The sequence below is a fragment of the Oxyura jamaicensis genome, chromosome 11 (assembly GCF_011077185.1).
Source record: "Oxyura jamaicensis isolate SHBP4307 breed ruddy duck chromosome 11, BPBGC_Ojam_1.0, whole genome shotgun sequence".
In the NCBI taxonomy this organism is placed as follows: Eukaryota; Metazoa; Chordata; class Aves; order Anseriformes; family Anatidae; genus Oxyura; species Oxyura jamaicensis.
The window spans coordinates 10432469-10459168 of NC_048903.1; the positions used below are offsets into that span (position 1 = coordinate 10432469).

The 26700-nt window shown below is 42.0% G+C and overlaps 1 protein-coding gene across 4 annotated transcripts in view; it reads left to right on the forward strand.

The window, feature by feature from the left end:
* Positions 1-26563, forward strand: part of LRP3 (LDL receptor related protein 3) — a 27003-nt gene extending 440 nt beyond the window's left edge. Inside the window, exons 1-8 of one of the 4 annotated variants that reach the window (XM_035337157.1) lie at positions 179-301; positions 1646-1724; positions 5120-5167; positions 10967-11105; positions 18733-18941; positions 19212-20298; positions 21229-21361; positions 22197-26563. In XM_035337157.1, the coding sequence (XP_035193048.1) occupies positions 11092-11105; positions 18733-18941; positions 19212-20298; positions 21229-21361; positions 22197-23009 (2256 nt within the window). In that variant the 5' untranslated portion in view covers positions 179-301; positions 1646-1724; positions 5120-5167; positions 10967-11091 and the 3' untranslated portion in view covers positions 23010-26563. Of the gene's footprint in view, positions 302-1645; positions 1725-5119; positions 5168-10511; positions 10638-10966; positions 11106-18732; positions 18942-19211; positions 20299-21228; positions 21362-22196 lie in introns of those variants that run through there. The other 3 variants (XM_035337159.1, XM_035337156.1, XM_035337160.1) reach the window with 3 other exon arrangements.
* Positions 26564-26700: the final 137 nt, after the last annotated feature.

The following is a 26700-nucleotide window of genomic DNA, read 5'->3' on the forward strand; positions in this document are numbered from 1 at the left end:
GGGGCGGCGGCGCTGCCGCTGCGGTCCGTCCTCCTCCACCTGCCCCGCAGCGCCGGCCGCGGCCATGGGGCTGCGGCGGGAGGCGCCCGCCCCACTGCCGGCTCCCCGGGCGGCGCGGCGGGCCGGCCCCGCCGGCGGCTCGGCGTAGAGGAGAGGAGGGAGCGGAGCTGCCGCGGTTCCCCCCTCCCCGCTCCCCGCCGCGCTGAAGGGCAGGCAGGCAGGCGGCGACCCGCCATGGAGAAGGCAGCGGCCGCGGAGCTCCGGCAGGGCGCGCTGGTGCCGCTCACCGCCATCTGCCTCGGTGAGTGAGAGGGAGTGAGCGGCGGGGCAGGGCCGGCGGCGGCGCGATGGGGGCGCCGACACCTGCGGGCCCCGGGGTGTGGGGAGCACAGGGGTCGTGTCTGGGTGTCCCCCCCCGTGTCCCCGTTCCCGCTCCCCACGGGGACTCGGCTCCCTCCCGCCGGAGGGAGCCTGCCCTGTGCCCTCGGCCGCGGAGCCCGTGAGGTAGCCCCGCACGGCGCTTCCAAAATAAACCCAAAAAGTTTAGGCTCCGCCGGTGCCTCCTGCAGGCTGGAACTCGGGGACGGGCAGCGGCTCCTTCCCGCGGAGCAGGGCGGAAAGGCGTTATTTCCCTCGTCCCCTGCCGCGTTCCGCTCCCCTCCTGCCCCCCCGGCCGCTCGGAGCCAGCGCTCCCCGCCGAGCAGGTGGCGAGCGGCGGCGGCGCGGTGAGACGGCTGCCGGGCTGGCAGCCCCAGCCGGCTCCCAGGGGTTTCGTTCATCGGGCTGGAAGCGTTGAACGAGCCGACGAGAGGCCGCCCGGAGGCACCAGGGCCGGGCACAAAGCGGGAGCTGTTGGACCGCTCCGCTCCTGCCCCAGGTTCTGCTGAAGCTGAAGCACCGCGCACAGCGCAGCGGGGTCGGGGCTGCCTTCAGCTCTGCTGGCAGCAGGGACTGACAAACTGCCACGGCTCGCGGGAGAAAGATGTGCAAAACCCGCTGCTGTTCGCTAAGGAAGCGGATTAAAGTTCATTTTTAATAATCCCCAGCATAGGTGGTGTCCCTTACGTAAACCGTCAGAAACGGGTGCCCGTGGCTGGGCTGCTCACTCTGGTCTTGTACAAGTTCTTTTTGACATCAGTGCTTGCCTTGGAAAAGGTAGAAAGTTAAAAGCTGCTCTGGTTACTTCAAATATGTCTATTTTGACAAACGGAAGTACAACCTAAAAAGCTATCTGAACTACTAAGTTTGAACAGGGGCTGTAGCTGCTGTTACTTTTCCGCAGAGGCTTAAAAGGATGTCAGAAGTGTGTGCAGCATGAGGGTAGTGCCTGCTGTACTGTTTATTCAAAGTTAAGGGAAAGATAAAAGTTTCAGTCATTTCTCAGAATTTCTTAGGTGTTTTTTTTTTTTTTTTTTTTTTTCCTCGTGGCCTGGTTGGACCTTTGTTAAAGCTTTTGTTATTTAACAGGAATAGCACAATTGTTCTAAAAATGAATAATATATGATTATTGAGGATCATATGAATTCCAGAGTTTAAGTGAGAGAGCACTTCTTGTACTTAGCTGCGGGTAACGTGCAGTTGAAAGTTTGCTAGATTTCTGCTTTCTATGACTTCTAGAATTTCACTGTCTGGCTCTTCTTTTCAGCTGGAATGCTTTATTCCTATTCCTTGCACAACTGACAGTAGTGGAAGTTGAGAAACGTGAGAGGTGGGAAGCTTGTCAGGTATTCTGCTTCAGCCAACCCTAAGAATATAATGCTGCCGCTTTAACTATGTTGTGCTTTACTTCCTGCTTGTCTGTCCCTTCCAGTCGTCTTTACTTTTTTACTTTTTTTTTTTTTTTACTTTCAGTTCCTGCCTTCTTGCTTCTCCAGCCCCGCTTTACTTTTACTTTTTGTTCTCCCGGAGGCTTTTTGTGCTGTTTGGTGTCTGTATAAACGCGCTGCCACTGACCATTGCTATGTGTGACCTCAGCTGTACACCGCTGCTCCAGAGACTGGAACTGGGTTTGTTGCAACTGTTCTTCCGTAAGGCCATTTCATTTCTCATTCTTGAGAAATTCTGGAGGGCATAGAAAGTTACCTAACAGGGAAGTGATCAAAACATCAAAGTCAATGTCTCTCCTGCTTGTGGGAAAAGACAGGTAGCTGTCATTTGGTTCAGAGGCGTCAAGATGCAAATTTCTCTCCCGTACAAATAACTGCTTTCCCAGCTGAAAATTTCACCCTGACAATTACTTAGCAATCCAAATGAACGGCACAGTCAGTTTCCCACGTGGAGTTCAAGCCAACTGAAGTGCTTCTGTTCTTTTCTGGCTTTCCCATAATTTTACCCGACTGTTATGAAAAAGAGCACCTAGAAAACTTTCTGGCATACCCCTGGTCTCTCACTGGTTTTGTTTGGATGGGATTTTAATTTGACAAGAGGTGAGAAAACCCGCACGGAATGGCTTCTTTTGGGCCTCTGAGAGCTTCAGAAGATGCTGGTTATGGCGCTCGTGCGGTTTGAGTATATGGTCATGAGAGAGACCGAGAGTGAGGAAAGCAGATGTTGGGGAAAGTACCTGATGTGAAAGACCTTTATTCTGAAGAACTATTCTTGACTGCTGGCTTCTTAGTGTAAAGGAACTTGAAAATGAAAGGAAACTTGCAGTGACAGCCAGTAGATGTTTTATATTTGCATAGGTGAAAGAACATTTCTGGGGGGTGTATTTTTTTGGTTGTGTGCCAGGCCCGGTGCGCAGTGCTGCCTATAACTCTGTCTTGCTGGTGGTAAGCTAGGGCTGCTTGTTTAACGGTGCTCAGAAGAAAGTACCGTGGCTCTGAGTCATCTGGTTCCGCTCTGTCAGGCCCTTGTCTTCATGCTGCTTATTTCCATTTAAAGGGCATGGGCGGCCTTGGTCAGGCTCGTGAGGGAGCCTCTGCTTGGGAGCTTGTGTTCTGTTACCTTGGGGAGGTTCAGTAGGAAACGTGGAAAGGCTGCAGGGTGCCACTAACAGACCCATGCCTCTCAAACAGTCCCTTCAGTCCTGGCTGTTAACAGTTTTGCAGAGTATATTCCTCTACTTTATTTGGAGCAAAATATTTTAATTTTCATAAAATCAAATTAGCGACTTAACCACTGGTTAATTTATTCTCAGCCTTTATGACTAAATTACTATGGTTACAGGAGTAGCGGTGCTTTCATACCGCGTGAGGAAACCATGTGTTGCCGTTAGTGCTGCGATCCCACGTCTGTCACGTGTGGACTCGCTGCTCTGCCGCGGAGCTGACTTGGGAAGCGGAGCAGGAACCTGGGACAGGGCCGGGGATCGCTCCTAGGTGCGCTCGCTGACCTGCTGGAGCGAGCTGGCGCTGCGAAACAAAGGAGATAATTACATAGCACGTTGTCATTATCGTGTAACAAATGTTGCTGTGCATTAATTATGTAATAAAATCAGTGCTATTAAGGTCCTTTGAACATAGTGTTAATGCTTATTAGCACAAATCTGCAGCTCGAGCGTGGTTCTTCTCAAGCCACAGCGTACGTATGCTGTTATTCAGCTGCTGTCCTTCCCTTGTGCGCTGCTAAAAAACTCCATCCTGCAGCCATTCAGAAGGAGCTCCCCTTGTGTTTGTGGTGATGCCCCCTTGTCAGTAATGCCATTCCTCTGTGAAGGGCAGCGCTGGGAGCAGTTGTTCTCTGCTCTGTAGGGCCTGGCCTTGACTGAGGTGTGCAGCAGTTTGTATGCCTGTGAGGTCCCTGCCTGCGTGGGGCTCTTGGAGCTCTGGCTTTGGAAAGGAAGAATTGTGGACATCCAGGTGTAAGCCCTGGAACAGGTGCTGTAGGCATCTCAGCTGCTGGAATTCGCTAACAGAGTGAGTCCACGAGTGAAAGCCGTGCCTGGGCTACTTGCAGTGGCAAGCTGAGGGTTGGTTTTAGCATTTCCACTTCCAGCCCTTGAGTGCTAGGTACTGGCTTTCTCCCGCGCTGGTTTAAGTCCTACCAGAAGGTGGTCGGAGCAAGGGCCGTTGTCTTGTGATGTTTGGGCAGTGTCTAAGACAATGGGGGCCTGTATTCAGGCATGCTGCTCTGGTACATAAATAGTATTAATTGCCAGTAGCTTCCCAGTGACTGTTGGAAACAGGGCCAGTTTCTGTTCCTATTTTCTCCTATTGTTCATTTTTTAATGATTTTTCTTTCTAAATGTTTGCTGACAGATCAGCTATAGAAGGATTTAGGACTTAACACATGCAAAATAAAGCCAAAGGGTGTGCCTGGCTGGGATGTTGGGAATTAAGTTTCGGTAACCTTTTAAACCTTTCTAATTTGCTTTAACATTTGTCATGTTATTAATAAGCTGTCTGTGTAGATTACGGAATGCTGCTGAGATGAGAGCAGTTAGTGAAGTGCACTGTAATCATTAGAGAAGTGCCTTGAAGAATCTATGGGGAAACTCTATGGAAGTACATCTTAACACTGAACAAAACTTTCTGGCAATAGCCCCTCTTATCAGATCACTCTAATGATACATATATTGTGAGAGGAGACATCCAAGAAGAGTATTTAGAGACTAATTTGTAAGTGGGATGTGCATTGTAAGCACCACCTTATCCTATTTTGATTTTGCCAGTGGACCTTTTTGAAAACTTCATTGCTGTTGATTAGTCAAGTTAATCATATTAGCTTTTGCAGCTTATTTTCAAGGTGACATTTACCTAAGAGGAACAAACTTTGCTTTATTCAGAGGCGACGTATTTAAAGGTAACAAGCTCGTTAATTATTTTCCAGCACTTAAGCAGGTAAAGTGACTAGCTGTGATTATGAATGTTTTAGTGTAATTGTTCTTCTGTCTTCCCCGATTAAAAAAACAACAATCCCATGGAAGACAAGAGAGAGGAATGGCAGTTGTTTCTGTTGACAGATACTAAACTAACATTGTGTGTTGCCTTTTTATAGCCACAGTGAAGGATAGGAGTTGATTTATGTGAATTTTCAGTGTAGATAAGCTAAGTTCTTGTTGGAAGACTGCAATATATTTGTATTAACGCTGCAGCAAACACTTAGAAATGGTTGACTACTAACTGCCACCCTGTGCCACTGGAAACTGTATAAACATTATTTTTCTTTCTTTACACAGTGAATCTCTTCTTGACTGGGAAGATAGAGAGTGCTGTTACCTCATTAGGTAAGACATACTTTTCTTATTTGTGTTTATTGTTCTTTTGAAGTTGTTACTGTTTCTTTGCCATGTGAAGAGGTCTTTAAACAAAACAGTTTGACCTTTGTTTGAGAGAGAGTAACAGTGACATTTTAGGAAGCTTAGAACTTTGAAGTCTTGCTGGACTGGTTATTGGACTCCCATCGGTGTCACAGTGCTAGGAAAAAAAACTCTTAAGCTTGAGGCTAAGGTCACAGTACGTGCTGATTTGCTTGGGGAAAAATCTGTGTTTAGGAAATGTACCTAGGAATACCAAGCTGGGGATGGTGGCCCATTCCTGGAGGAGCTAAAACCAGAATGTTAAAAATATCTCATGAATCTCAGAGTGGAAATTCAACCAGAATCATGGCACTGAGTGTAATTTTCTTCTCCATAGCAGTACTGTAGCTTACTGACATTACTGGAGCGTTATAATCAGGGTCCTCTTAGTGATAAGGGCCCACTTGTGCCTGTCAATCCATAGTCACGTTGTTAGACACATTTTATGCCCAAAGAGGTCATGACTTAAATTAAAACAGAATAACCAAATATGGGAAATAGGAGGAAAGGAAATGGAAAACCAAAAACAATTGTAAGGCAGTGGTTTGATTAATGTGGGAATTGGAGCATGCCAGTCAACATGGGGGTTTGAGAGAAGATGTAAATGTGGAAAGGGTAGTAATTTTGTGAGTAGGTGACTTCCTTAGGCTTAGCTTGGGGGGAGCTTGATGCACCACATAGGACATTTGTTCTTTGCAACACTGTATTTCCATTCCTTCCTTGGAAAAAGTCCAGAATGTGACCTACGTCCCAGTCTGTTCTGCCTGAATTGTTCTTTGCTTTGGATGGAGCTTGTCATCTCTTGGCTGTGTGGTATATGGGTTTATGAAGTGTAACTTCAGTAATTATACAGTGGCTGACCTAGGCTGGTGATACTGCCTCAGCCTGAAATGCGTAACACTTCGTGCAGTGGGCACTTCTGCTTTCTAATGCTGTTCTTTCGCTAGAAACAGAGTTGTAACATTTCACTTTTATTCTTTTAAGTATAGGAAAACCTTAGAGTACTGTAGCCTTCATGTTTTCTTGTCCTGATACAGCTTTGAGTTACTCTGTCTCCTGGCAGTGTAACTGGAGCACGGTGAAAAGTGATCATAAAAGGTCAACACGTCTGATTCATGTCCAGCTTCTCCTACCTGTGCGGTGGAGGATAGCGGGTTAGGCTGGTGCAGCTATAAGGCAGATAACCCTGTCGGGAACCCTCTTGCAGGAGGTGTTCCTCAGGAGCCCTGATAAAAGTGGGGAGGGATATTCGCTGTCCTAAGCGTGCCCTGACAAAGCAGCTATTACAGATTTGATCTCTACAGTAAGGCATAGCGGCGTTTCTCTTCAGAAAGCTAGTAATAGCAGCAGTAATGAGTTCTGCAGGGCACGGCCGAGCCACCATCTGAGCTGCATTGTACTACTACTTCAGGCCATTAAAGCTGCTGCTGCTGCTGGAAGGGAGCAGCCCTCCCACTGCGTCCCCTTCCCCGAGCTCAAGGTGAGCCAGTTGAGCCTGTAGGACCAGCGGAGCGCCAGCTCGGGTTTTGTCAGTGAGTTGAACCCTCAGGCTGTGCCTTCGCTGGTTCTGGGCTCGGGGGCAGCAGCAGCTGGCTGTGAGACTGGAAGAAACGAAGGGGAGTCTTCAGGCCTTTCTGTCCACACGTGTAAGGGAGCTGTGTTAAGCAACGTGTGCAAGCACTCCTTGAGGGAGCACTCAGAGAACTTAGGGAGAGAGCTTTCTGCCAGCCTTGAGGCAGCTACTAAGGAGGCGTTCGTTGCCAAATGTTAATTTTTCAGAGAAAGATCCTTGTGGCAGGTGCAAACCATCCCTTATCCTGGAGCAGATGGTTGGGCTGTGTCATCTGTGACTGGGGCAGACCCTGGGCCATCACAGAAGGGTGCAAAACGGCAGGATTTATTTTCTGCTAAGGTCATCTGAAAATTTATTCCTGCTCAGCTTAGTAACCCCAGCACAAACTGTGCTGTCCTCTGGTGGAGTTCAACGTCTGTTCTGTTATAGTTACTTCTGCAAAAAATAAGAACGATGTTATTCATGTAATGTTATGGAAACTTTCTTGGAAGTTTTTAGTAGCAAGAGTTAGTGGCATATTTAACTAGCAGGGGGAATTTACTGCTCTTTACAGTATAAGAAATCCATTTAATCATTACAGAAAGAGCCTCATTAAGATTTATGTCTGCTTGATGGAAACTCTGAACTCAAACCTCTTCTGGCATTGAAAGTTTTTTTTTTTGTTGTCTGTTTGTTTTTTTTTTAATCTATAAAAGATTCATTATTGTTTGTCTTCAGAATACATATATTTTAAAAAAACATCTCAGTAGAATTTTGGTGAATTGGTTTGTGTGTCCAGGGATAGGTATTTTCTTACGTTATGCTTTTTCAGTACTCCAGACCGTGGAAAACGTGAGCTGTTTTGGGCTTTCAGTAAACGGGGTTTTCACTTTGTTTCTAGGTTTGTGCATAAAGGCAGAAACATTTGTTGCAAAAAAGTTGTCACTGTTCTTGGTGTGCATTGTCACTGATAAGACCTTCTGAATCCAGGAGAGTGCCTTTCTATTTAGAGACTTCCCTTTCCTTTAGATGTTTTGACAGTTTGAAAAGACTTTTTGTTCAGTTCGCTTAAGGTATCCCACTGTCATGCTGAAGCCCAGTGTACTAACACAATAGTTCATGCAGGTATGTGGTTCTCTGTGCTTCATGGCCAGGAGCTGAGAAGGGAATTGAGGCTCCTGCATTGACATTGAAGCCCCAGCAGTATGAAAATGTGCCCTTGTGGTTTTTCTGTTTTCTTGCCTGCACCGAAGGCTTCGCTTAGTGTAGGTTTTTCTTTCAAAATAAACTTGTCATTTATGTTGGTGAAAGAACAGCTGCTCTAAAGCAGCGTGCGAATGCTTCACCTGGTCTACCACACAGCAGTCTGTGCACAAGGAGGAAAGAGGCAGAGACGACTCGTTAGGAAGGAGATCTATTGACCTATTGCAAATGCCATAGCGATGAGCATTGATGGGAAATGAGAGGCATCAAAGGCATATGGCAAATGAAGTGAGGTTTGGGTAGACAGAGTAGGAGTTCACTGTGTGTGTCCCCTCCTCAGTTTGTTGCAGTAGGTTCAGTGGACTACACACACATCCTTAAAATAAATGCTTTGGCAGTATGAATTAAGGTTAGTGGTCCATGCAAATGAGGAGTCTTTGTGAGAGTAAAGCAGTTGTCCTTTTAATTTTGGGTAGTGGGATTCTGAAATGCTTGTGTATTGGAACAGTAAAACTATGAGAAAATATTGAGTGATGTGAGATGAACCACCCAAAGTGGTGTATGGTGTGAGTGCAGCCCTCGCCATGCTCGTGGTCGCAGATTTTCACAGCTACAATGCTGCTGTTAAAATAGAAAATCTTTCTGTTTTATCTGTTCTTCTTTTTGTGTCCCATGTTTGTAGCGGATGTGCAGTGTTAGTAAGAAAAAGTGTTTTGCACTGAGAAACTGTCATGTTGGATCAGATCCACCGCCTAGGAATTAGGGAACTGTACTTTGCTGCAAAAGAAAAAGCTGCTCATGACATTCCTTAAGAAAATCTGGGATGTGTCAGATTTGTCTTTGTAAATGCCTTCTAGAGCTGAGGAGCAAGTATTTAGGAAATAGAGACTGCTGAACTGCAGTGATGAATGTGAGTAAAGGTGCTCGTGTGGAGTCACCAGTGTGTCGATGGCACCTCCTCAGATAGAAGCTAAAATGAGCTTTGTGTAGCTCTTGGTTTTGTTCTCTGCTCTGATGCATACACTGTCAGCACAGGCTATTAATCCACAGCAGTGGTTGGTACAAGGGGAACAGAAATATTTGCAAAGCTGTACTGGAAGCCTCTGATACAGTGCTGTGTGATGTGTTTGTTCTGTTGGCTTTGTGCATACCGTCTCCTTCCCATTGAGAAGTTCTGGTAAGCTGGCAGTTCTGAAATGCAGTCTTCCAGCCCCTTTATGTGGTTGCTAGCTCTAGGTCCTCGCGTGCTGCTGTGATGTGTTTATGCAGTGACAAGTGTGTGGAGGAGCACATTTAAGGGCCTGAGTAGGCTGATGTGGTGTGTGTAATGAAACAGATCAAGAATGGTAGCTGAAAAATCCTGTGGATCTTAGATTTGCTTTTATAATTCTGTAATTGCATCTTTGTGTTTTGTCAGTGTCTAGTGTGGAGCCTCTCTGGTTTTAGCAATGTGCTAACAAAGATTTTCTTGTATTTTTTGTAACTGCCTTACAGAAAAATATTTGTAAAATAGCTGTTTACTTCTGTTTATGTATTCTGTAAGTTTCTGTGGTCTTTGAAACTAGGAGGAATTATGTACATACGTTTCAGTGCAATGCCCTGCTTGGAGGGTGAAAATAATGGCTTTTTATATGTTTTGCCTCAGGTAGATGACTCACCTCATGCTTTTTATATTCCTGTGGCTCTCACTTCAAAAGTGCTTACTGTGAACAAACAGAATAGTGTCAGGCACGGCTTTACCGGGGGGGGATGCTGCAGCCAGGCCCTGGCCCCATCCCCAGCCGGGCGCTCTGCAGGCAGCCCTGCACCTGCCTCCACTGCAGCCGAGCGGCTCTGCCAGCACAGCTTCACCCCGTCCCTCCAGGGCAGCTGATCCTGGTCCTGGCTGTGGATCAAAAATGATGTGTTTGTGGCTGATTTTTTACCAATGCTGCAAGTCTGTGATTTGTGGTGTGGTGTATTCTCTGTGTTGTGTGCCCTCAAACACAATGTGTGTATGCGTGAGGGAACTTCAGGCGTAGGCATCCTTTTCTTCATTGGCACCTTTTTAATCTGTGAGAAATGGAACTTGTCAAAAATTGGAATATTATGCTGCAATCCACAAGTCATGCTCTAGATAGTCATTTGATTTAAAGATAGTTTTAAAAATATATTTGGAGAAGGTTCAAAATAGCTATTGCATTACACAGAATTTCCCCGCTTGTAGTCTACTGAGAGTACATCTTCCCAGCAGAAGAGCTTTCCCTCTTGTCCTTGGAACATTTCACTTTCATTTTTGAATTGCTTAATTACAAACTATTAGTATTTGATGTAGCTTTAATTGGTCTGCTCTTTTCCATAGGAAGATCTGAAAGGACTTTGAAAATATAGAGCTTTATTTAGCCCTGTTTGCTACTTTCCCTGTCTGGAAAACTTCTGCTATCTGTGGGAGTTCAGAAAGAATTCAGAGTACTGAGGAATTCTCAATGAAAACATTTGACGTCAGAGTCGAGTTTACACTTTTTCTTCCTTTGCTGGGGATTTTTTTAACCATTACAAAGTCTTTGTGTCTATCTGTTAGGAGAATGAATGATGCGGCCAGGAACAGGCTGTAGCAAAAGAAGCTTCTAGGTATTTACACCAACTGTGGATCTTCTCCAGTCAGTGGGTGTCATACCCAAATTTTTGGAAGCTGGTTAGAGGGATTTCTGTGTTACATCCTCTTGGCAGATCCATGCAGTAATATTGATTGTAGCCTTTGGTAGATTCATACAAGGTTATTGATTGGTCCTGCGTTGAAATGCAGGTTATGCTTACCTGTGCTTCAAGTGGGTGTCTTAATTAAAAACTGGGGCAGGGAAGAAAGTAGTAAAAGGATGAAACTATTGACTCTCATTTGTCTGCAATCCCCAGAAATTGATGAAAGCTCTTGTAGCTAATGGGAATTGTTGATTAGGTGAAGCATTAATAATATTTTTCCCCCTTATTAACAGCTGCTTGCAGTGGAGAACTTGAACAGCACACAGAGAGACGGGGAGTCATCTATAGTCCTTCTTGGCCACTAAACTATCCTCCAGGTGTAAACTGCAGCTGGTACATTCAAGGAGATCGAGGAGACATGATAACGATCAGGTATGTTTTGTGATATTCCGTATGGATAACAGATTGCTTTGTTGAAATGAGACAGTGTGAGTTCTTATCTGATATACCAATATCAGGGTGTTTATCAGAGCTACCGAATGCTTGAAGGATGGAAGCTGTACTTGATCGCACTGGAGCATGGTTGCAGGTTGCCCACCTGCATTTTAGAAATGTTCCACTATCTTGTTTCTGTAAGTTTTTCCTGACATCCATTATTATATATGCAAATCTTCTTTGTAGTCTTCTAATTTATTTATCTGCACAATACTTGTGTGAGATTTCATCCACCTCTGATAGATGAGGAGGTGGGAAACAGTGATATGTTTACTCACATTAAGTAGTCACCTTTCTCTTCATTGCCTATAAATAGGAGTAGGTGAAGGCTATGAAGTCTGGAGCAGCCTCAGCAGGGTGTGGTATTAAAATTCTTAGTTCAGTGGGATATTTAAGATTCTTAGAGCAAAAAATGGCTTTTTCTGTAATGTCTTGAAATGCCGCTGTATTTAATTGTCAGATGAAGATAATCATTACTTATTGTTGCTTGTTAACCAAAAGACACATGCTTTTTTGCTTAATATTTATTTCCAACAGAATTAAATAATAGTTAGCATTTGTGGCACAATTTCAGCCCTTTCTATAAAAATGCTGTTCAGAAAAGACTAGAATGTATTACAAATGGTTCGTTAAGAATTTTAGGCTATAATATAAGCATAGTGTGAATTTGTTTAGTTTCATTGGGCTAATTGTAGTATCCTTCCCAAACCAAGAATGGCTTATTAAAAAAAAAAAAAACTAGGAAAGGTTTTTTGTTTGATTTTTTTTTTTTAGTACTGTTGTATTTGACACCATCTGCTCATTCTTTGCTCAGCTGCTTAAAAGGACTGCAAACCTCTTCAACTGCAGATGCTCAGCAATTAAAAACAAATCTGCCACAGATGGAATAATAGGAGGGCTCCACCATCCGTAGTTCAAAATAGGAACTACTCATCAAAAGTAAGGAAGTAGATACCTGCCAGCATTTGAGATCCATAAATAGAAACACGCTTTTAAACCCCATTAAATTGTATTGGACTTGGGGAATTTGTTTCAAAGCAGAGATTGTTGGAAGCTCTGAGGAAGCATACAAATGAGACACAGGACTTGGCTCTGGAGAATAGTACTGCAGTCTATGCTATGAAAACGTCTCATAGCTCCCAGTTAGGGTTCTCTTCTGCAAGTGTGGATGTGATAGAGGCTAAAAAATTGAAGGGAAGCAAGATGAGGAAACTGGTAATAAAGCATACACAGTTTGAATGTGTGCAGCAGCAATATAGTTTTGAAAGATTTCTTTTTAATGGGTTTGTTTTCTGTCAGTGGATACACAACCATATCCTGCCCTCATATGCAAACGAAAACAATGGGAGCTATGTGTTTACATCCTAGGGAGTAGTTTGCCTTGTGGGTAGCAGACGTGTTGTAGTGCTACGTTTCCGACTATAAATGTACTTGGAATGACTCACTCCAGTATATGAAATGCAAAACGTTACAGCATCTGAGGATTTCTTTAGAAGGATGTAGCCCTCGTAATGCGAAGGACGTAAAAGCAGGAGCTGACTTCCCTAGGCTAGCATGATATAGGCAAACTGGGAAACAGGGTTCAAATGCAAACATTTTTTTCCTCTTGGCGAATGCTATGCTTCTTGTCCTAGCAGTGTGCTGATAGGAGCATAAAATAGTAGCTTTTCTAATTTTCCTAGGAAAATCAAACACATTTCTTGTGATAAGATCTGGATTTTGACAGGTTGTTTAAAAATAAAAAAGCAAAAAAAAAAAAAAAGCAAGCTACCGCCTTTGTGTTATGTTATACTGAACGCATTTCCCTTGATCTTGAATTCTCATTGACGGTAAGACAGCAATGTTATATAAGCAGCATATTTGGGATACAGCAGGAGTCACTAAGAGATAAAATTGCAGCTGAAAGTAGTTGTGATTTCTAAAACATTTGCAGTCAGTGGTCATTTTTTTATAAACCTGTTATTCAGCAGCTTTTAATAGACCAGTACCCAGATCTAGATGTGGATGTAAGATGCTGTCATCTGTGGACATGTGTCATTTAGAAGCTTTGCTAATACCTGCTTTCCATGTTTGTATTGATTTTCTTCATATCCTCACATTTCCATGCTTACTGTTTTGCTTTATAGTTTACTTTTTTTTTTTTTTTGAATCCTTGGGAGAGTCTTCACAGGAACAGGCAGCATGTTTTCTCTTGTTTTTATCTCTGTTAATTCTGCTCGTTTTCCTACTTTTTTCCAAGTGTGTGTGTTTGATAGAATCATGCTGTAGAGATCAGAGAATTAGCGTGTAGCTACTATTTTCTAGAATCATGTTGTGCCACTTAGTATTCGGATCAGTAGTCTACTAGTTACTGTTTTTGAAACTACTCAATTTTATCTAATTTTCTCTAGTTCTACGTCTTATTTTCACAGGGGGCTACATAAAATCGTGTAAGATGAGACAAAGATGTTATATGCAGTAACTGCCTTTCTGGACCATCCTTTACAGGCTTTATATGTGTATGTTTCTTTACATCTGAGAAAAAGATTATTTTTGTTTAGCATCCGATTCTTGCAGTTAACACAGATGTGGGCACAGTATAAATGAATTACTTTTTATTATAGAAATTTATGGGACTGAGAGTAAAATGTTCTCCGTGTTCAGAATTCAGGATAAGAGTAATGAGAAGTGATCTACTTAGTGACCCACTCAAGCTGTTTCTTAGTAATTGAGGGGGGAGATCACCTTTGCTGCTTTCAATTCAGTGATTTGCATCATTGGCTTTGGAAAAAATACCATCTGAGCTTCAGATTCTGAGTAAAACCAAGGCCTGTACTTGTAAAGGCTTGATGCTCTATATTTATACGATGAATTCAAGGGACTGCTTTGTATTTTACTTACTGAACTCACAGTGTTTCAGAATTAGACATTAATGGGAAAAAGTCATGACAGCCATGTATTTAAGTTGCATGGGCTCAGCTTTTTGAAGAAAAACAGCCTGTGTCTCCTGCCCGAGGTTACATGATTGGTGCTTGGGAGTGGGGAGCAGAATAGAGATTGCCTGACTTCCAGGGCCTTGTGCTTCAGTGGTTAAGCAGAAGTTTTTAATGAGCCAATTAAGTCATCAGTTGTTCACAGTCTGCACTTGCTGTGAGAGGCTGGCAAATAGAAGTAACTTTTCTTGCTTAATTGGCCAGTCTGTTTTATTTTGGGACTGTGCTCTACTGATCTACCCATAATATTTATTCTCCAATTTTTTAATGAGTTTAGAGGGCCAAATCGGACTCTCTTTTGTTCCTACTTTCATTCAGATTTTACATCTGCTGAGCCTTCAGCAGTTTACAGTTTTTTGTTCATATTTCTGGTCATCCCATGCGTGCCTTTTTACAGTTAAGAGTACTTTTTTCCCCAGCTTTAATCTGTAGTTGCTCATTCTTAAATTACTAAGAGTTGTAGGGAATTCCTTGTATTATTTATAGAAGTACTTTTCTTTCTCTAGCTGCTATTGCTCCTTTCAGTGCAGATGGCAAAAAGAGCTTAGCTCTGTTTAGCATTAGTTTTTGCAGGTGGTGTTGTTTTTTTTTTTTTTTTTTTTTTTTTTTCTTACAGGGCATAAATGACTATTTATTGTAAGTTGGTTTAGTGGAATTCCTTCCAGAAATGTACAAATACTTGACAGTTAATAGGAAAATATAATTGTGGGCTACTGTTGCTTCGTTTGAGTAAATTTGTAGGCCGGATTTGATATGCAACCAGTCCTGTAATTCATTGTAAGTTCCCGGAGTCCTGCTCAGTGTGGGAGGTAACTTTTTTTCAGTAACATACCACTGAAAGAAAAATGAGATGATTTTACCTATTTCTGCCACTCTGTAACAGCAGATTGTGCTATTTGTCAGTTCACACTGAGTTGTTCTGATACTCAGGGTTTGAATAATCCCAATGTTTAATGGACTATTCTTGTACTTCTGTATACAATTAATATTTTTAAAGGAATTAGGTGCAGAAGAGATTTTCTCCCTTATTTCTATTCTACACCATCAATCATTCAACTGCTGGGCTGATCCTTTTGGCAGAAAAAATTGCGTTACAGTTTGAGAAAGTTCAACTGAATAAGTAAATGTTCCTGTGCTCTATTTTGTGGGTAGCAGAATTAAATTATTCTTCAGAAGACTAACAGCAGCTCTAGATCTAATTACAGATGATGAAAGAAGTGGAGTAGGAGAGGTTGAATGCATGATTCAGAACTCTTAGGTAAAATAAATCAGTGAGCTATTTAATGTCATACTAATATGGGAGAAACTTCTGACACAAAACCTTGTTGCAAATGGGTTATAAAATGAAAACCAATTTGCTATATTTCCACATGCACTCATTTGTATACATGCTGTTTCATATTTTGTCATAAAGGAGTGTTTTTTCTTGGGAGGTTGGTTGATGGCTCAGTCAAACATATTATGTTTTTGGACTTGTGTGAAATCACCGTCAATTTAGATGGGGCAAAATTGGCTTCTGCTGACAACAATATAACTTAAAAGGATGCTGGTGGAAGATTGTTATAGAGTGACAATGCCTTAATCAAAGAATAATTTGTTCAAATAAGTCTGATTATAGTCTGTGTGAAGTAGAACAATTGTTTTGACTTTGCTTTTGCCCTCGGAAATTTTACAACTGCCATGGCATCTATTGTATATAAAACTTTACATCAAAATTAGAACACTTTTATTTCAGAGAAATTGTGTTTATGAATGGTGTTTCAAACTTTCAGGCACCATTGTGTGGTTAAGGTGCTTATTACTTTTAGAAAAGAGGTCATTCTTGTGAATAATTTATATCAACAGTTTTTTGAATACCAAGGCAATTGTTTCAGTAACTGTGCATTGCTCTGTGTTGGTGTTTTCAGGAAGGCTGTTAAAGGTGTTACCTTCCTGCAAGTATATTCTGCCTCATCAGCCATGTACTCAGATGGTTTTGTGGCTAAAGCTTGGATTTCTGAGTGGAGAAATCTGGGATTCTGTTCTGAATCTCAGACCCACAGTTGATGCTCAGGAAAATGAATTATCCTCTGTATGCTTGTGCTTTTACTTTAGAAAATGGAACTAAAGTTTATTCTTCATCTTCACCTATTCCTCACCCTTCATCATAAACTGTCCTTCTCCTCTATTAGCAGTGTACAATGTGATGTTCTCAAGGTGCAAACAGATGTAGTGTTAATTATTTACAAATACAAGCTCTCAGGATATATTGCTCATTTGCAAAAGAGATTGCAAACAAGGCATGCCAGTGTAGCTGACTTTTTTCTTCCTTATTGTGAATCTTAGAAGTGTTAATCCTTGGGAAAAAGGCCCACATTTTAATGTAAGATGCAGACAACTTCTTATATAGGCAAATTCTCCTCTGGGTTTGATGGATACTTACCTGCAAAAAGCAGAAGTAGCTCTTTTGAGTAGAGTGGTGAAAATGAATGAGCCGTGAGACCTGGCGGGAGTGCTGGTAGCTGGGCAGGGTAGGAGAACAAATTGTTTAGCTCTGTAAGGTTGTTCCTGGTACATTTGAAATCTCTATAGAAGATCAAAAGACGTAAATGATCTTATTTGTCTTGCACAAGCATGAGTTTTTCTGGTTATTCCCCCACCCACCCAGTTGTGAGTTTCCATTACTTGATTTAGTGACTGACTGTTCCCTTTAGTTACATATTCTGTTGGGAGGATAGATATTTCTAATACTTGCCAAAAAAGTCTTTTTGACAAGAAAACCCTACAAATATTCTCCAAGTGAATAATAGAAACCCTTTTTGATACCAAAATAAGTTAAATAAAGTGAAACCACTGTGGTAGCTCATTAATGCTGTCTGAAATCTCTTGCAAAAGACTTGAAGTGGGAAGCAGTAGTTTCACAGCTGCTTTGTATAATTCCTTTTCATGCTGTGGTGCCAGTTTGTATACTTGGTCGTTAAGAAGTTTTTGCAGAACGCCTGGCACAGAGGTGTTCTTTAGTTTACCTTTACATGGTTGAATGCTTCAATCTTTTTATTCTGACTGGAGTCACCGAAAACTTCCTTGCAAAATATGCTGATTTCAAAAGCTTGATGAGATTGCTTATAGCAAAGAATCAGGTACTGTGGGAATATTTCTTCCAAGCTGGGAACGTACATAGAGCGTGATGGAAGAAAAAGAGTTAGCAAAGAGGAAGGAGAAATTTGTGTCTGACAAGTTGTTGGACGTCTTTTAATTTAACACTTTCAGGGCTCTCTTACTTGTCTTTCTGTTCCTGATAACTTTTCTTTCTGCAGAGTTTCCAAGTTGGTATGTTTTGGTAGAACCTTCAGCTGTGTCTAGGCTGGGACTCGTGCTTAAATGAATTAATGAACTGCCTAGATCACACACTTGCTGTTCTTTCCCTTTCACCATCAAAGAGCAAGATCTGGGAGGCATTTACAGCCCTTTGTAAATACCCCGTGATAACAGAAAATTATCTTCTGTTTATCTTTTTCAAATAATTCCTCTTCTATGTTTGTGAGAAATCCTTTGTGGAAGAAGATCCCTGTTTCATAGCAGCTTTTCAGTCTTTCTGATTTTCTGTCCATCAAGTATGCACAGACTTCTACCAAGTTAATTGTGTGTAGCTGAGTTATGTGAAAGAAGAACAAAATACATTTCTTAGTGTCCTGAACAGTGTGCCCTTTCATAATGAGCTGTGCTTCTCTGTGCAAAGCTATTGTCACTGCAGATTACTGAATGCAAATGTAATCTGTTCCATCAGACTGAAGAAATACCCCGTGTGGTTCCTGAGGTACAGGTTAGGGAGCATTATTTGTTTGTGTTTGGTGTTCTGCAGTCGGGCACCTGGTTGCCCTAGGTAAGCTGCTATTGATTAGCCATTGAGCTTGGGTCAGCAGAAGAGCTGGATGCTTGACTCTAAAAGGCTGTAGGCTCATTCGCTCTGCATTTGCATTCCCAGAAAGGGAATATTTTAGTCTAAAATAATTGTAAATAATGGTAGTGTTACAGACTTTGTTCCATTTGCACTGCTTGATGTCCTCATCTCTTCTTGTCTTCTCTCTGCTTATCCACAGCTTGGAAATTTGATTTTTGTCTCACTTCTTTGTCCCCTTAGGGTTCTTTGTACCGCTCCCTATTGCTCTTTTTCTAAGATGGTAGTTTCCCATTTCATTCCATTGTTTAACAGATCTTAAGGTCAGAAAAAACTGAAATGATTTAGTCTGCTTTCCATATAATGTATTTTGGACTTGTGCTTTTACTTGAATTGGTGTTTTAGGAAGCAGTTTTGTTTAAGGGCTCTGAGTGAAAGAGGATTCATCCTTCCAGCTTTTGGAGCCACGTGGCATGCTGTTTATGCCATTGTGATGGGTGCTTTTCCAAACCGGGGGAATTTGAGAGCTATGTTTATATGTACTCAAGATGTTGTAGGTGTTTCATTATCTTTGAATGTGATTTCTTTATGTCAGCGTTGCTTGGTGCAGAAGCTCAACTGCTGCAGTCTTTTTTTTTTTTTTTTTTTTTTTTTCCGCCTCTGTTTAGCTTGTTCCAGATACATTTTGGTACTTGTTGTCTTTTCTTCCTAACAGTTTTAAGAATTTTGATTTGGAAGACTCTCAGAAATGTGCAGTAGACTGGTTGATGATCGGCCCATCTTCAAAGAGAGAGGAGTACAAAGTGTGTGGATCTTCCATCCCTCCATCTTTCATCTCTGCAAGGGATCACGTTTGGATATTTTTTCACTCAGATGCATCAAGCTCAGGACAGGCTCAGGGATTTCGCCTTTCTTATATTAGAGGTAAAACCTTAAAGTTTTGTTGGCTTCACTTACACTCTCTTTGGTAAAATTTGAAGACAGTAGTGTATTTTGTTGACAAGATTTGTGTGCCAATCTTGATGACTGTTAGCATGGTAACAATATTTTTCCACTTAGCTTTTAACAGCGTTCCTGAAGTCTGCTGGCCTGACTAGCTGATTTGTGACACACGGGTGTAGACACTAAAAAGTGACATCAGATGGTACCAAAAGTTTTGATACTGACTTTTTTTCTCCTTGTCCTGTCGCACAGGAAAGATCGGTCAGGCTGTGTGCCAGTCAGATGAATTCCACTGTGCAAACGGAAAGTGTATTCCCAGTACTTGGAAGTGTAATTCCATGGATGAGTGCGGGGATAACTCGGATGAGAGGAACTGCACTGTCCCTCCGACAGAGCCTCCATCCAGCATCTGTCCCTTAGGAACATTCCAGTGCAGCGTAGCCCACTCCACCAAGTGCTTGATGAATGAGCTGAGGTGTAATTCCATTAAGGACTGCAGTGACGGTTCAGATGAAGACAATTGTCCTGATCTTTCCTGTGGCAAAAGGCTGGGTAATTTTTACGGATCTTTTGCTTCCCCGGACTTATTCCGTGCTGATCACAGCAGATCAGACCTTCGTTGCACATGGTACGTGGACACACAAGATAATCGGCATGTTTTGTTGCAGTTTGACTTACAGTTAGGCTACAATGACTATGTAAAGGTGTATGATGGCATCGGAGAGAGAGGTGATAAATTATTGCAAACATTTTCATATCACAACAACAGGCATTCGGTGAGCGTGGAGTCATCAAAGGGCCAGCTCACTGTCTCGTATCATGCCCGCTCCAAGAGCACTGGCCACGGGTTCAATGCAACCTATCAGGTGAAAGGCTATTGCCTCCCTTGGGAACACCCCTGTGGAAGTGATGAGGAGTGTTTCACGGACAAGCAGCATTGTGATGGCTGGTGGCACTGTCCAAATGGCAAAGATGAGGAGAACTGTCCAGCTTGCCAGAAGAATGAGTACCCATGTGAAGGAAACAGTGGGCTTTGCTACTCAATACTTGACCGCTGTAATAACCAAAAGAACTGCCCAGATGGCTCAGATGAAAAAAACTGCTTTTCTTGCCAGCCAGGAAACTTCCATTGTGGTACAAATCTGTGCATCTTTGAGACTTGGCGCTGTGATGGCCAAGAAGACTGCCAGGATGGAAGTGATGAACATAATTGCCTGGTGATCGTTCCCAGGAAGGTCATCACAGCTGCTCTGATCGGGAGTCTGGTGTGTGGCCTGCTGCTGGTGATAGCATTGGGTTGTGCGTTTAAATTATACTCTCTGAGGACCAGGGAATACAGGTAAGCATTTTGTTTTTATGATGCTTTAATAGCTGAGTGTTTTTTTTTTCTTTCAAAGAAAGTCAATTGTTAACCATAGAATTTGGAAAATACTGTGAAATCAATCTGAGAAATTGATGACAATTAAGTAGTAGTCACTTCATTAGGCTTAGAGAAGAGTAGTCAAGATTTTCAGAAGTAGGGGAATATCAGCTCTTTTATGATCTATGGGAAATATGTACTTATTGTGCAGCCTGGCAGTACCTGAATCTAAAACAAAACAAAACTGTTCTGAGAAATTTCCTTCCCCTACCTCTGCCTGTGTTTTGTATGTTTTTGCAACTGTGGTTTTGCCCTTCGGGAGAAAGTCGTAAGGAGCTTTCTGATGCCTGTCTCTCATCACATGCACCAGCTTTGTGCCATGCTGCTGACAGCATCAGTGTTTTCAGCACAGTGTGCTTTTTGTTCTCTCCTGATCAAATGTGCCTGATGAAGGAGCTGGAAAAAGCCACCGTGCTATGTTGGGAACCTCTGGACCTCAGTTCTGGCAGGACAGCCACAGGTCTGCAGTTGCAGGTGTGCCCATTCTGTGTGCTTGTTCCAATGCTAAATGTTGTATTTTCCAAAAATAACCTTTGGGTCCTTGCTGAACAAGTCAACTCTTTTACTGGGGTAAGCGAACAAGTTAACTCTTTTATTAGTGTATGTTTTCCAATATGGAAAGCCTTCAGTTGCCACAGACTTCAAACCGGGACTGTCCTGAAGTGTTAACCCTATTCCTTTTGTTTATTTTATCATCCTGATAAGATTGTCACAGAGCCCAGATAAAGGTTTGTCTTTTAGCTGCTATTGCGAAGCCCTCTGCACTGTTTCTATGCATTAATGTGAGGGGTGGCAGGACAAACTGACTGCTCTTCTGTTTTTTTTTTCCTTCTGTGTTTTCATTTCCAGAGCATTTGAGACACAGATGACACGACTCGAAGCAGAGTTTGTGCGGCGAGAAGCTCCACCTTCCTATGGGCAGCTGATTGCACAAGGGCTCATCCCCCCAGTTGAAGACTTCCCCGTGTACAATGCATCACAAGTACGGAGATATGAATACCAAAGAATTTAGCAGTAGCCAAACTACTATAAGTTAGAATTGATCTGGAAGTGTTTTCTTAGAATAGGAATGAAGCTATGCTAATTATATGGAAGTGCTCTTAAAAAAATGCATATTTACTTTGAGGTGAAGAATCATGGTTGCATATCTTGGTGCTGTGGGTAGTTTTGAACACATTAAACGTGTTTGCTAGGGAACAGCAGTGAGATAAGGACATGCTGTTTTGCTGTATATTGAAAATGAACCAGAGAAGGAGGTCAGAAAGTCAGCAGAAGAAAAGGCTTTCCAAGCTGAAACTGTAAAACTGTCTGAAGTGATAAGAAAATTTTCACTTAGAAATACATAAAACTGGGAAAACATTAAGCTATTTCACTGCTGAGTTCTCAAAAATCTTCCTCGCCCCATCAAAAATAAGTGATACAGTTCCTAGTGCGATAAAGCACCTGTAGTTTGTTACTCAGTTGTAGAAGTATTTGAGCTAGTCTTTCTTTGTTGTTGTCCTCAAGTTTGGAGAATCCTCTGCTTATTGCTGATGACAGAGGGCTTGGTGGCTGTAGTCTGGTTCTTTGGTGGTGATCTGATAACAGGTGTGGAGTGTCTTAACAGGCAAACAAATAAAGATTAAACTCATTACGGACACTCTTTAAGGAAGAGTGTTTTGGTAGAGGCAGAACATTGTTCATGGTTCATTAAAAATATAAATTTAACATGGAGGCACGGGGTTCAAGCCTGAGAATTCTGGAAAGAGGGAGATATTAGTGAACAAGCCTTAGGAGAAGTCTTTTGAGTATATGTGAAATCAGTTTGTCTGTTACAGGCCTCTGTGCTGCAGAACATCCGAACAGCCATGAGGAGACAGATGAGACGTCACTCATCAAGACGAAGCTCATCTCGACGGCGCCTTGGCCGACTCTGGAACAGACTTTTCCACAGACCTCGGGTGAGAGGGCAGATCCCACTCCTGACACCTGCCCGCACTTCACAGACTACACTGGGTGATGGAATCATTAACCATGCTGAAGGGACTACCAGGAGTCCCCCACCTTCGCCCGAGGGACCTAATTTACAGGCAGATGCCCATGGCAATGCCAGGGGCCTACAAGAAGCTGGATGTAGCAGCTTGCAGCCAGAGACTGAAATCACAGAGCCATCACCTTCGAATGTCTTACCGAATACTTGCACAGCTGTACACGCAGAGCCTGAGACTGGACACGCTGATAAATCTTTAGGTGCTGAGACCTCTGGCAGTGAGCTTAAGCAGCCCAGTAAAGTGGATTCAGGAAAGTCTTTCAGAGATCCTTTGTCTGAAAGTGTTACAGAAACGATCCATGGTGGGTCAGCATCCAGGAGGACTGTCCCAGAAGGCAGTAATTTAAGTAGAAGTCATCCGTTGAGTGAAGAGCCATGTAGGTTACCCTTAAAAAAGTGGGAGTCTGCTTATTCAGACAGCCCTGTGAATGTTCATATCCAAGTGGATGGACAAAACCGGTGTTGCTGTAATTCTCATCGGGAGGAGCCTTTGGGTATTCATGCGGCTTGTTGCCATTCTGTGGAAGTGCCAATGTTAGAGTCCTCAACCCCCCTCTCTGAAGTCAATACAAGTGATGATGAATCTTTACTTGTTTGCTAATAAAGTCTTTTGTTTTGGCCCTGTAAATTTTGTAACTTCATTGTTTATATGACAGTGCACTTTGATTTTAGGTGGGCAGTGCTCTCAACTTTGCCTGTCAAAACCAGTGTGCTTTAATCCCCAGGGAGTACAATGCAAGACTAAATGGGACAGGTTTCTGTCTTTGTTGCTATTCCTGAAACTCCAGTGGGGCAGAAGTAGGCCAGTATGTGATGTCGGGCTAGGAGAGCAAGAATGTGCCATTGCAGGTTGGAGGCATCTCCATCCTCTTGTTATTTCTTCTGTGCGTTTGTTCACTTTGCATTCAGGGAACTTGTGTTTCTTTGCTTTTCAAGTGGTCTTACTGAAATCAGCGCTCTATTGGAACCTGGGGCAGGCACCAGATGTGACTATGAGTACTATACAAGAAATAACATTGTCTTTTTAGACATCATAATTTAACTAAAGTGTAATAGTTTTAATTAAAAATATTTAGAAGGTTATAAAATCCTTTATAGCTCCCTCTTTATAGAAGTAGCTTGTTTCCTTTGCCCCCTTCCAAAATGTTTTGATGGCCATACATCCCTTGAAGTATCCACTAAAACCAAAGTTTCTATATAGTGTATGCAGAGTATCAGGTTTCCTATCTGCCAAGACTGTAGTAAGAGATCAGCAGCGTTCAGTACAAGTGGAGTTCTTTGAACCCCATTTGCAGCAATATTTCTTTATGTAGTCATGTGTTCATAGTGATGTTGTGAAGGTTGAAGAATTGTTTGCTTTCTCCTTGCCCTCTTTTTCCCCTCCTCTCTTCTGTCCTGTTTTCAGGGACTTTTATGATTTATATCACTTTGGTTGTACCCTGAAGGTTACTGAGGCTTCACAGCTCCTGTTGGCCACAATAGGAAGCACTCAACACTTGGTAACTGTCAGCATCAGACTCTTTCTTTTGTGATAAACTCTGCTTCACAAGTTTGCTTATAAATTTGTTACCTAGGTGCAACTGTATATTTTTTTAAGAGGATTTTAGAGGTTTACTTTTTTTTTTTTTTTTTTTTAAAGAACTGAAATAGGTCAGTGCCAGTTTCAAAGCTGACACTGTGTGGATTGTATGCTTCTTTAAACTGGTGCCTTTTTCTTTTTTAGAGTGCAATTAGGAGCAAACAAATTATTTACTTGGAAGAAGGGTGACATGCTTAATCAGGAGCGACCTGGTGCAGGATGACAGCTGGTTATGGTGTGATAGTTTGGCCTCTCTGCGATGGATAGGATGCAGCCATGAATTGGTGTTGGCCACGGTTCCCTATGGCCTTACAGGAGCTCTGCTTCAGTCCCTGGTGAGGTAGTGACAAACTAAAATGCTATATATAGCAAAAAACAAGGAAGTTATTGCTGCTGCTCCTCTGTAAATATCTGAGTGCTCTGATGCCTGTTTATTGCTGTAGGAATTAAAGTCGCCCAAAATTAATAACTGAATTTGTAAAACTGAGGTAGACTTTGGCATCTGAATAAGTGGGCTCTGCTGTCCACAGATCCTCCTGGCTGCAGCGACACACAGGCCTTTGCTGTGAACAGTTCAGTTTACATTGAAATGTCAAAGATGTTTTTTTTTTTAAATGGGCTATATTTTGCCCTGAATCTTTTGCTCAGAACTCCCCGTGGGAGTGCCTTAAAACAAGAAATAGGACTTTGGCTTCATCAAAATGTAATGTGGGAGAATTAAATTGGAGTGATTTTTTTTTTCTTCAGTTGCAAATTGGTTTCTGGTTTGCGTGTCCAGAGGCAGAAGATTCAAAGTCTTTAAGAGCATAGAAGGGATTGTGGCAAAATGCATAATGAGTAAGAGTTGTAGTTACATTAAATAAGTACTGCTAACTCATTTTTTTCCAAGTGCTTTTGTGATCGGAATTCATTTCATCAAGGGAAATGAAGCTTTGAAAGAGATTTTAATAACATAGCATTTGTAAACATTTTAGGCGCGTTCCACCTTTGTGAGGCCATGTACTGTAGTCATCACGCTGCCAGAGTTGTTGGCATCAAAGACTAGAGACTTTAGTGTCTTTTTTTTTTGGTAATTTAAAGTACATAGAGTTGTATCTGTAAAGTAGTAAGCTTAATTATAATGGGGAGGAAGATTATATTTCAAGGTTGTGATGATATGAAGGACCTTCAAAACAAGTATATATTTAACTGTGTTACAGAAATGTATTTCTATAATAAAATCATTTTAATCATACTATGCCTTAAATTATCACCACTGTAAGGCTCTTAAAATTGAAATACATTGAAATCTCAGAGCTGAAATATATGCTTCAAAATACTGCTATATTCTGGGAACAACCCTGAACAGCTACCACTGTACTTTATTTTAAGATGTGTAACTTAACATAATTTCTTACCTATATTGTGGGTATTTTGCACACCGATACATTTGGTAACTCAGTGGAAATTTCATTGAGAAGGTTTTATTTTTAGAAACTTCTGAAAATCCAGGTTAATGAAAATTTGATGCTTGAAGTGTATAGAAATGTTCACAGCCATCACTACTGGAACTTACAGCCTTGCTTAAATGAGACGTACAAGCCTGGTGCTTTTGTGAGCACCTACTTTTTGTAAGCCGCAATACTGCTGGCTTCCCTAGCTCATTCCTTGGAGTCAAGAGCCACAGATCTGCTGTTAATTTTGCAGAAGAAACCTGCACGTGTGCCGTGAGCACGAACAAGTGCATCAGTGTCCTGAAATGTAGATACCTGAAGGAAACCACAAAGTCTGCCTTTTCTCCAGTGCTTGTAAGCATTAAGCAGAGAAACGACCATCGTCAGAGATCACCCAGTTTCCCAGTTCCTGATTCATGTAAGCTGCCTCCTTATGTTCAGAACTTACTTTTTTTTTTTTAAAAAAAAAAAAAAAGTGGAAAACTGCTACTATGACAGAAATGTAAACAGGAAAATGTCATTGTTCCATTTCTTTGCTCAGTGGAAAATATCATCACACTTTAATGACTATACAACCTAATCAGCTAATACATTTATTCTTTCTTTTCGAAATTTTAAGAATGCTTTTCTGCATTCTTTAAAGATTTTCATAGAAGGGAAACAAAATATTTAAGATTTTTTTTAAACAAAAAACCTACAAAACTCCCCTGTATGAATTCCCTCAAGAAAACTTCCTGAAAAAACCCTTCTATTTAGACAGGAATACCTAAACCTTTCCTTGATCTAAGAAGAACAAAAGCTCGTAGGCAGCATCAAAGGAAGGTATGCTCTCTGACATTAAAACATGGGGTGTATTTCTGTCTGAAATTTTGGCACCAGCTTGTGTATGACTCTGTGACATCCCTTAAATGTACTTTTTTTTTTTCTATTCTCTGCTTTTTTGTTTTGTTGTTGTATACATTCACTGAAATACGACATTTTACTGTAATGTATGTACAGGTGTATGGTTCAGGTATGGCATCATGGTTACCAGTGTTTGCTGGTTCCTGGACAATGATACTATCTGAGTAAGATGCTGGGCATCATCATACTTTGCTCTTGCTTTTGATCTCTTAATTTTTAATAAAACTCCATGCATCCAGATACTGTGGGTTTCTGACTATCACTTGAGGGTGCTTAAACTGTAAACACTGCCAAAGACTTGTATGTTGAGTAGGTTATGAACCTTTAGTGTGAGATCTAAAGATTTTTTTTTCCTTGGCTGTGTACTTTTTGCTGGT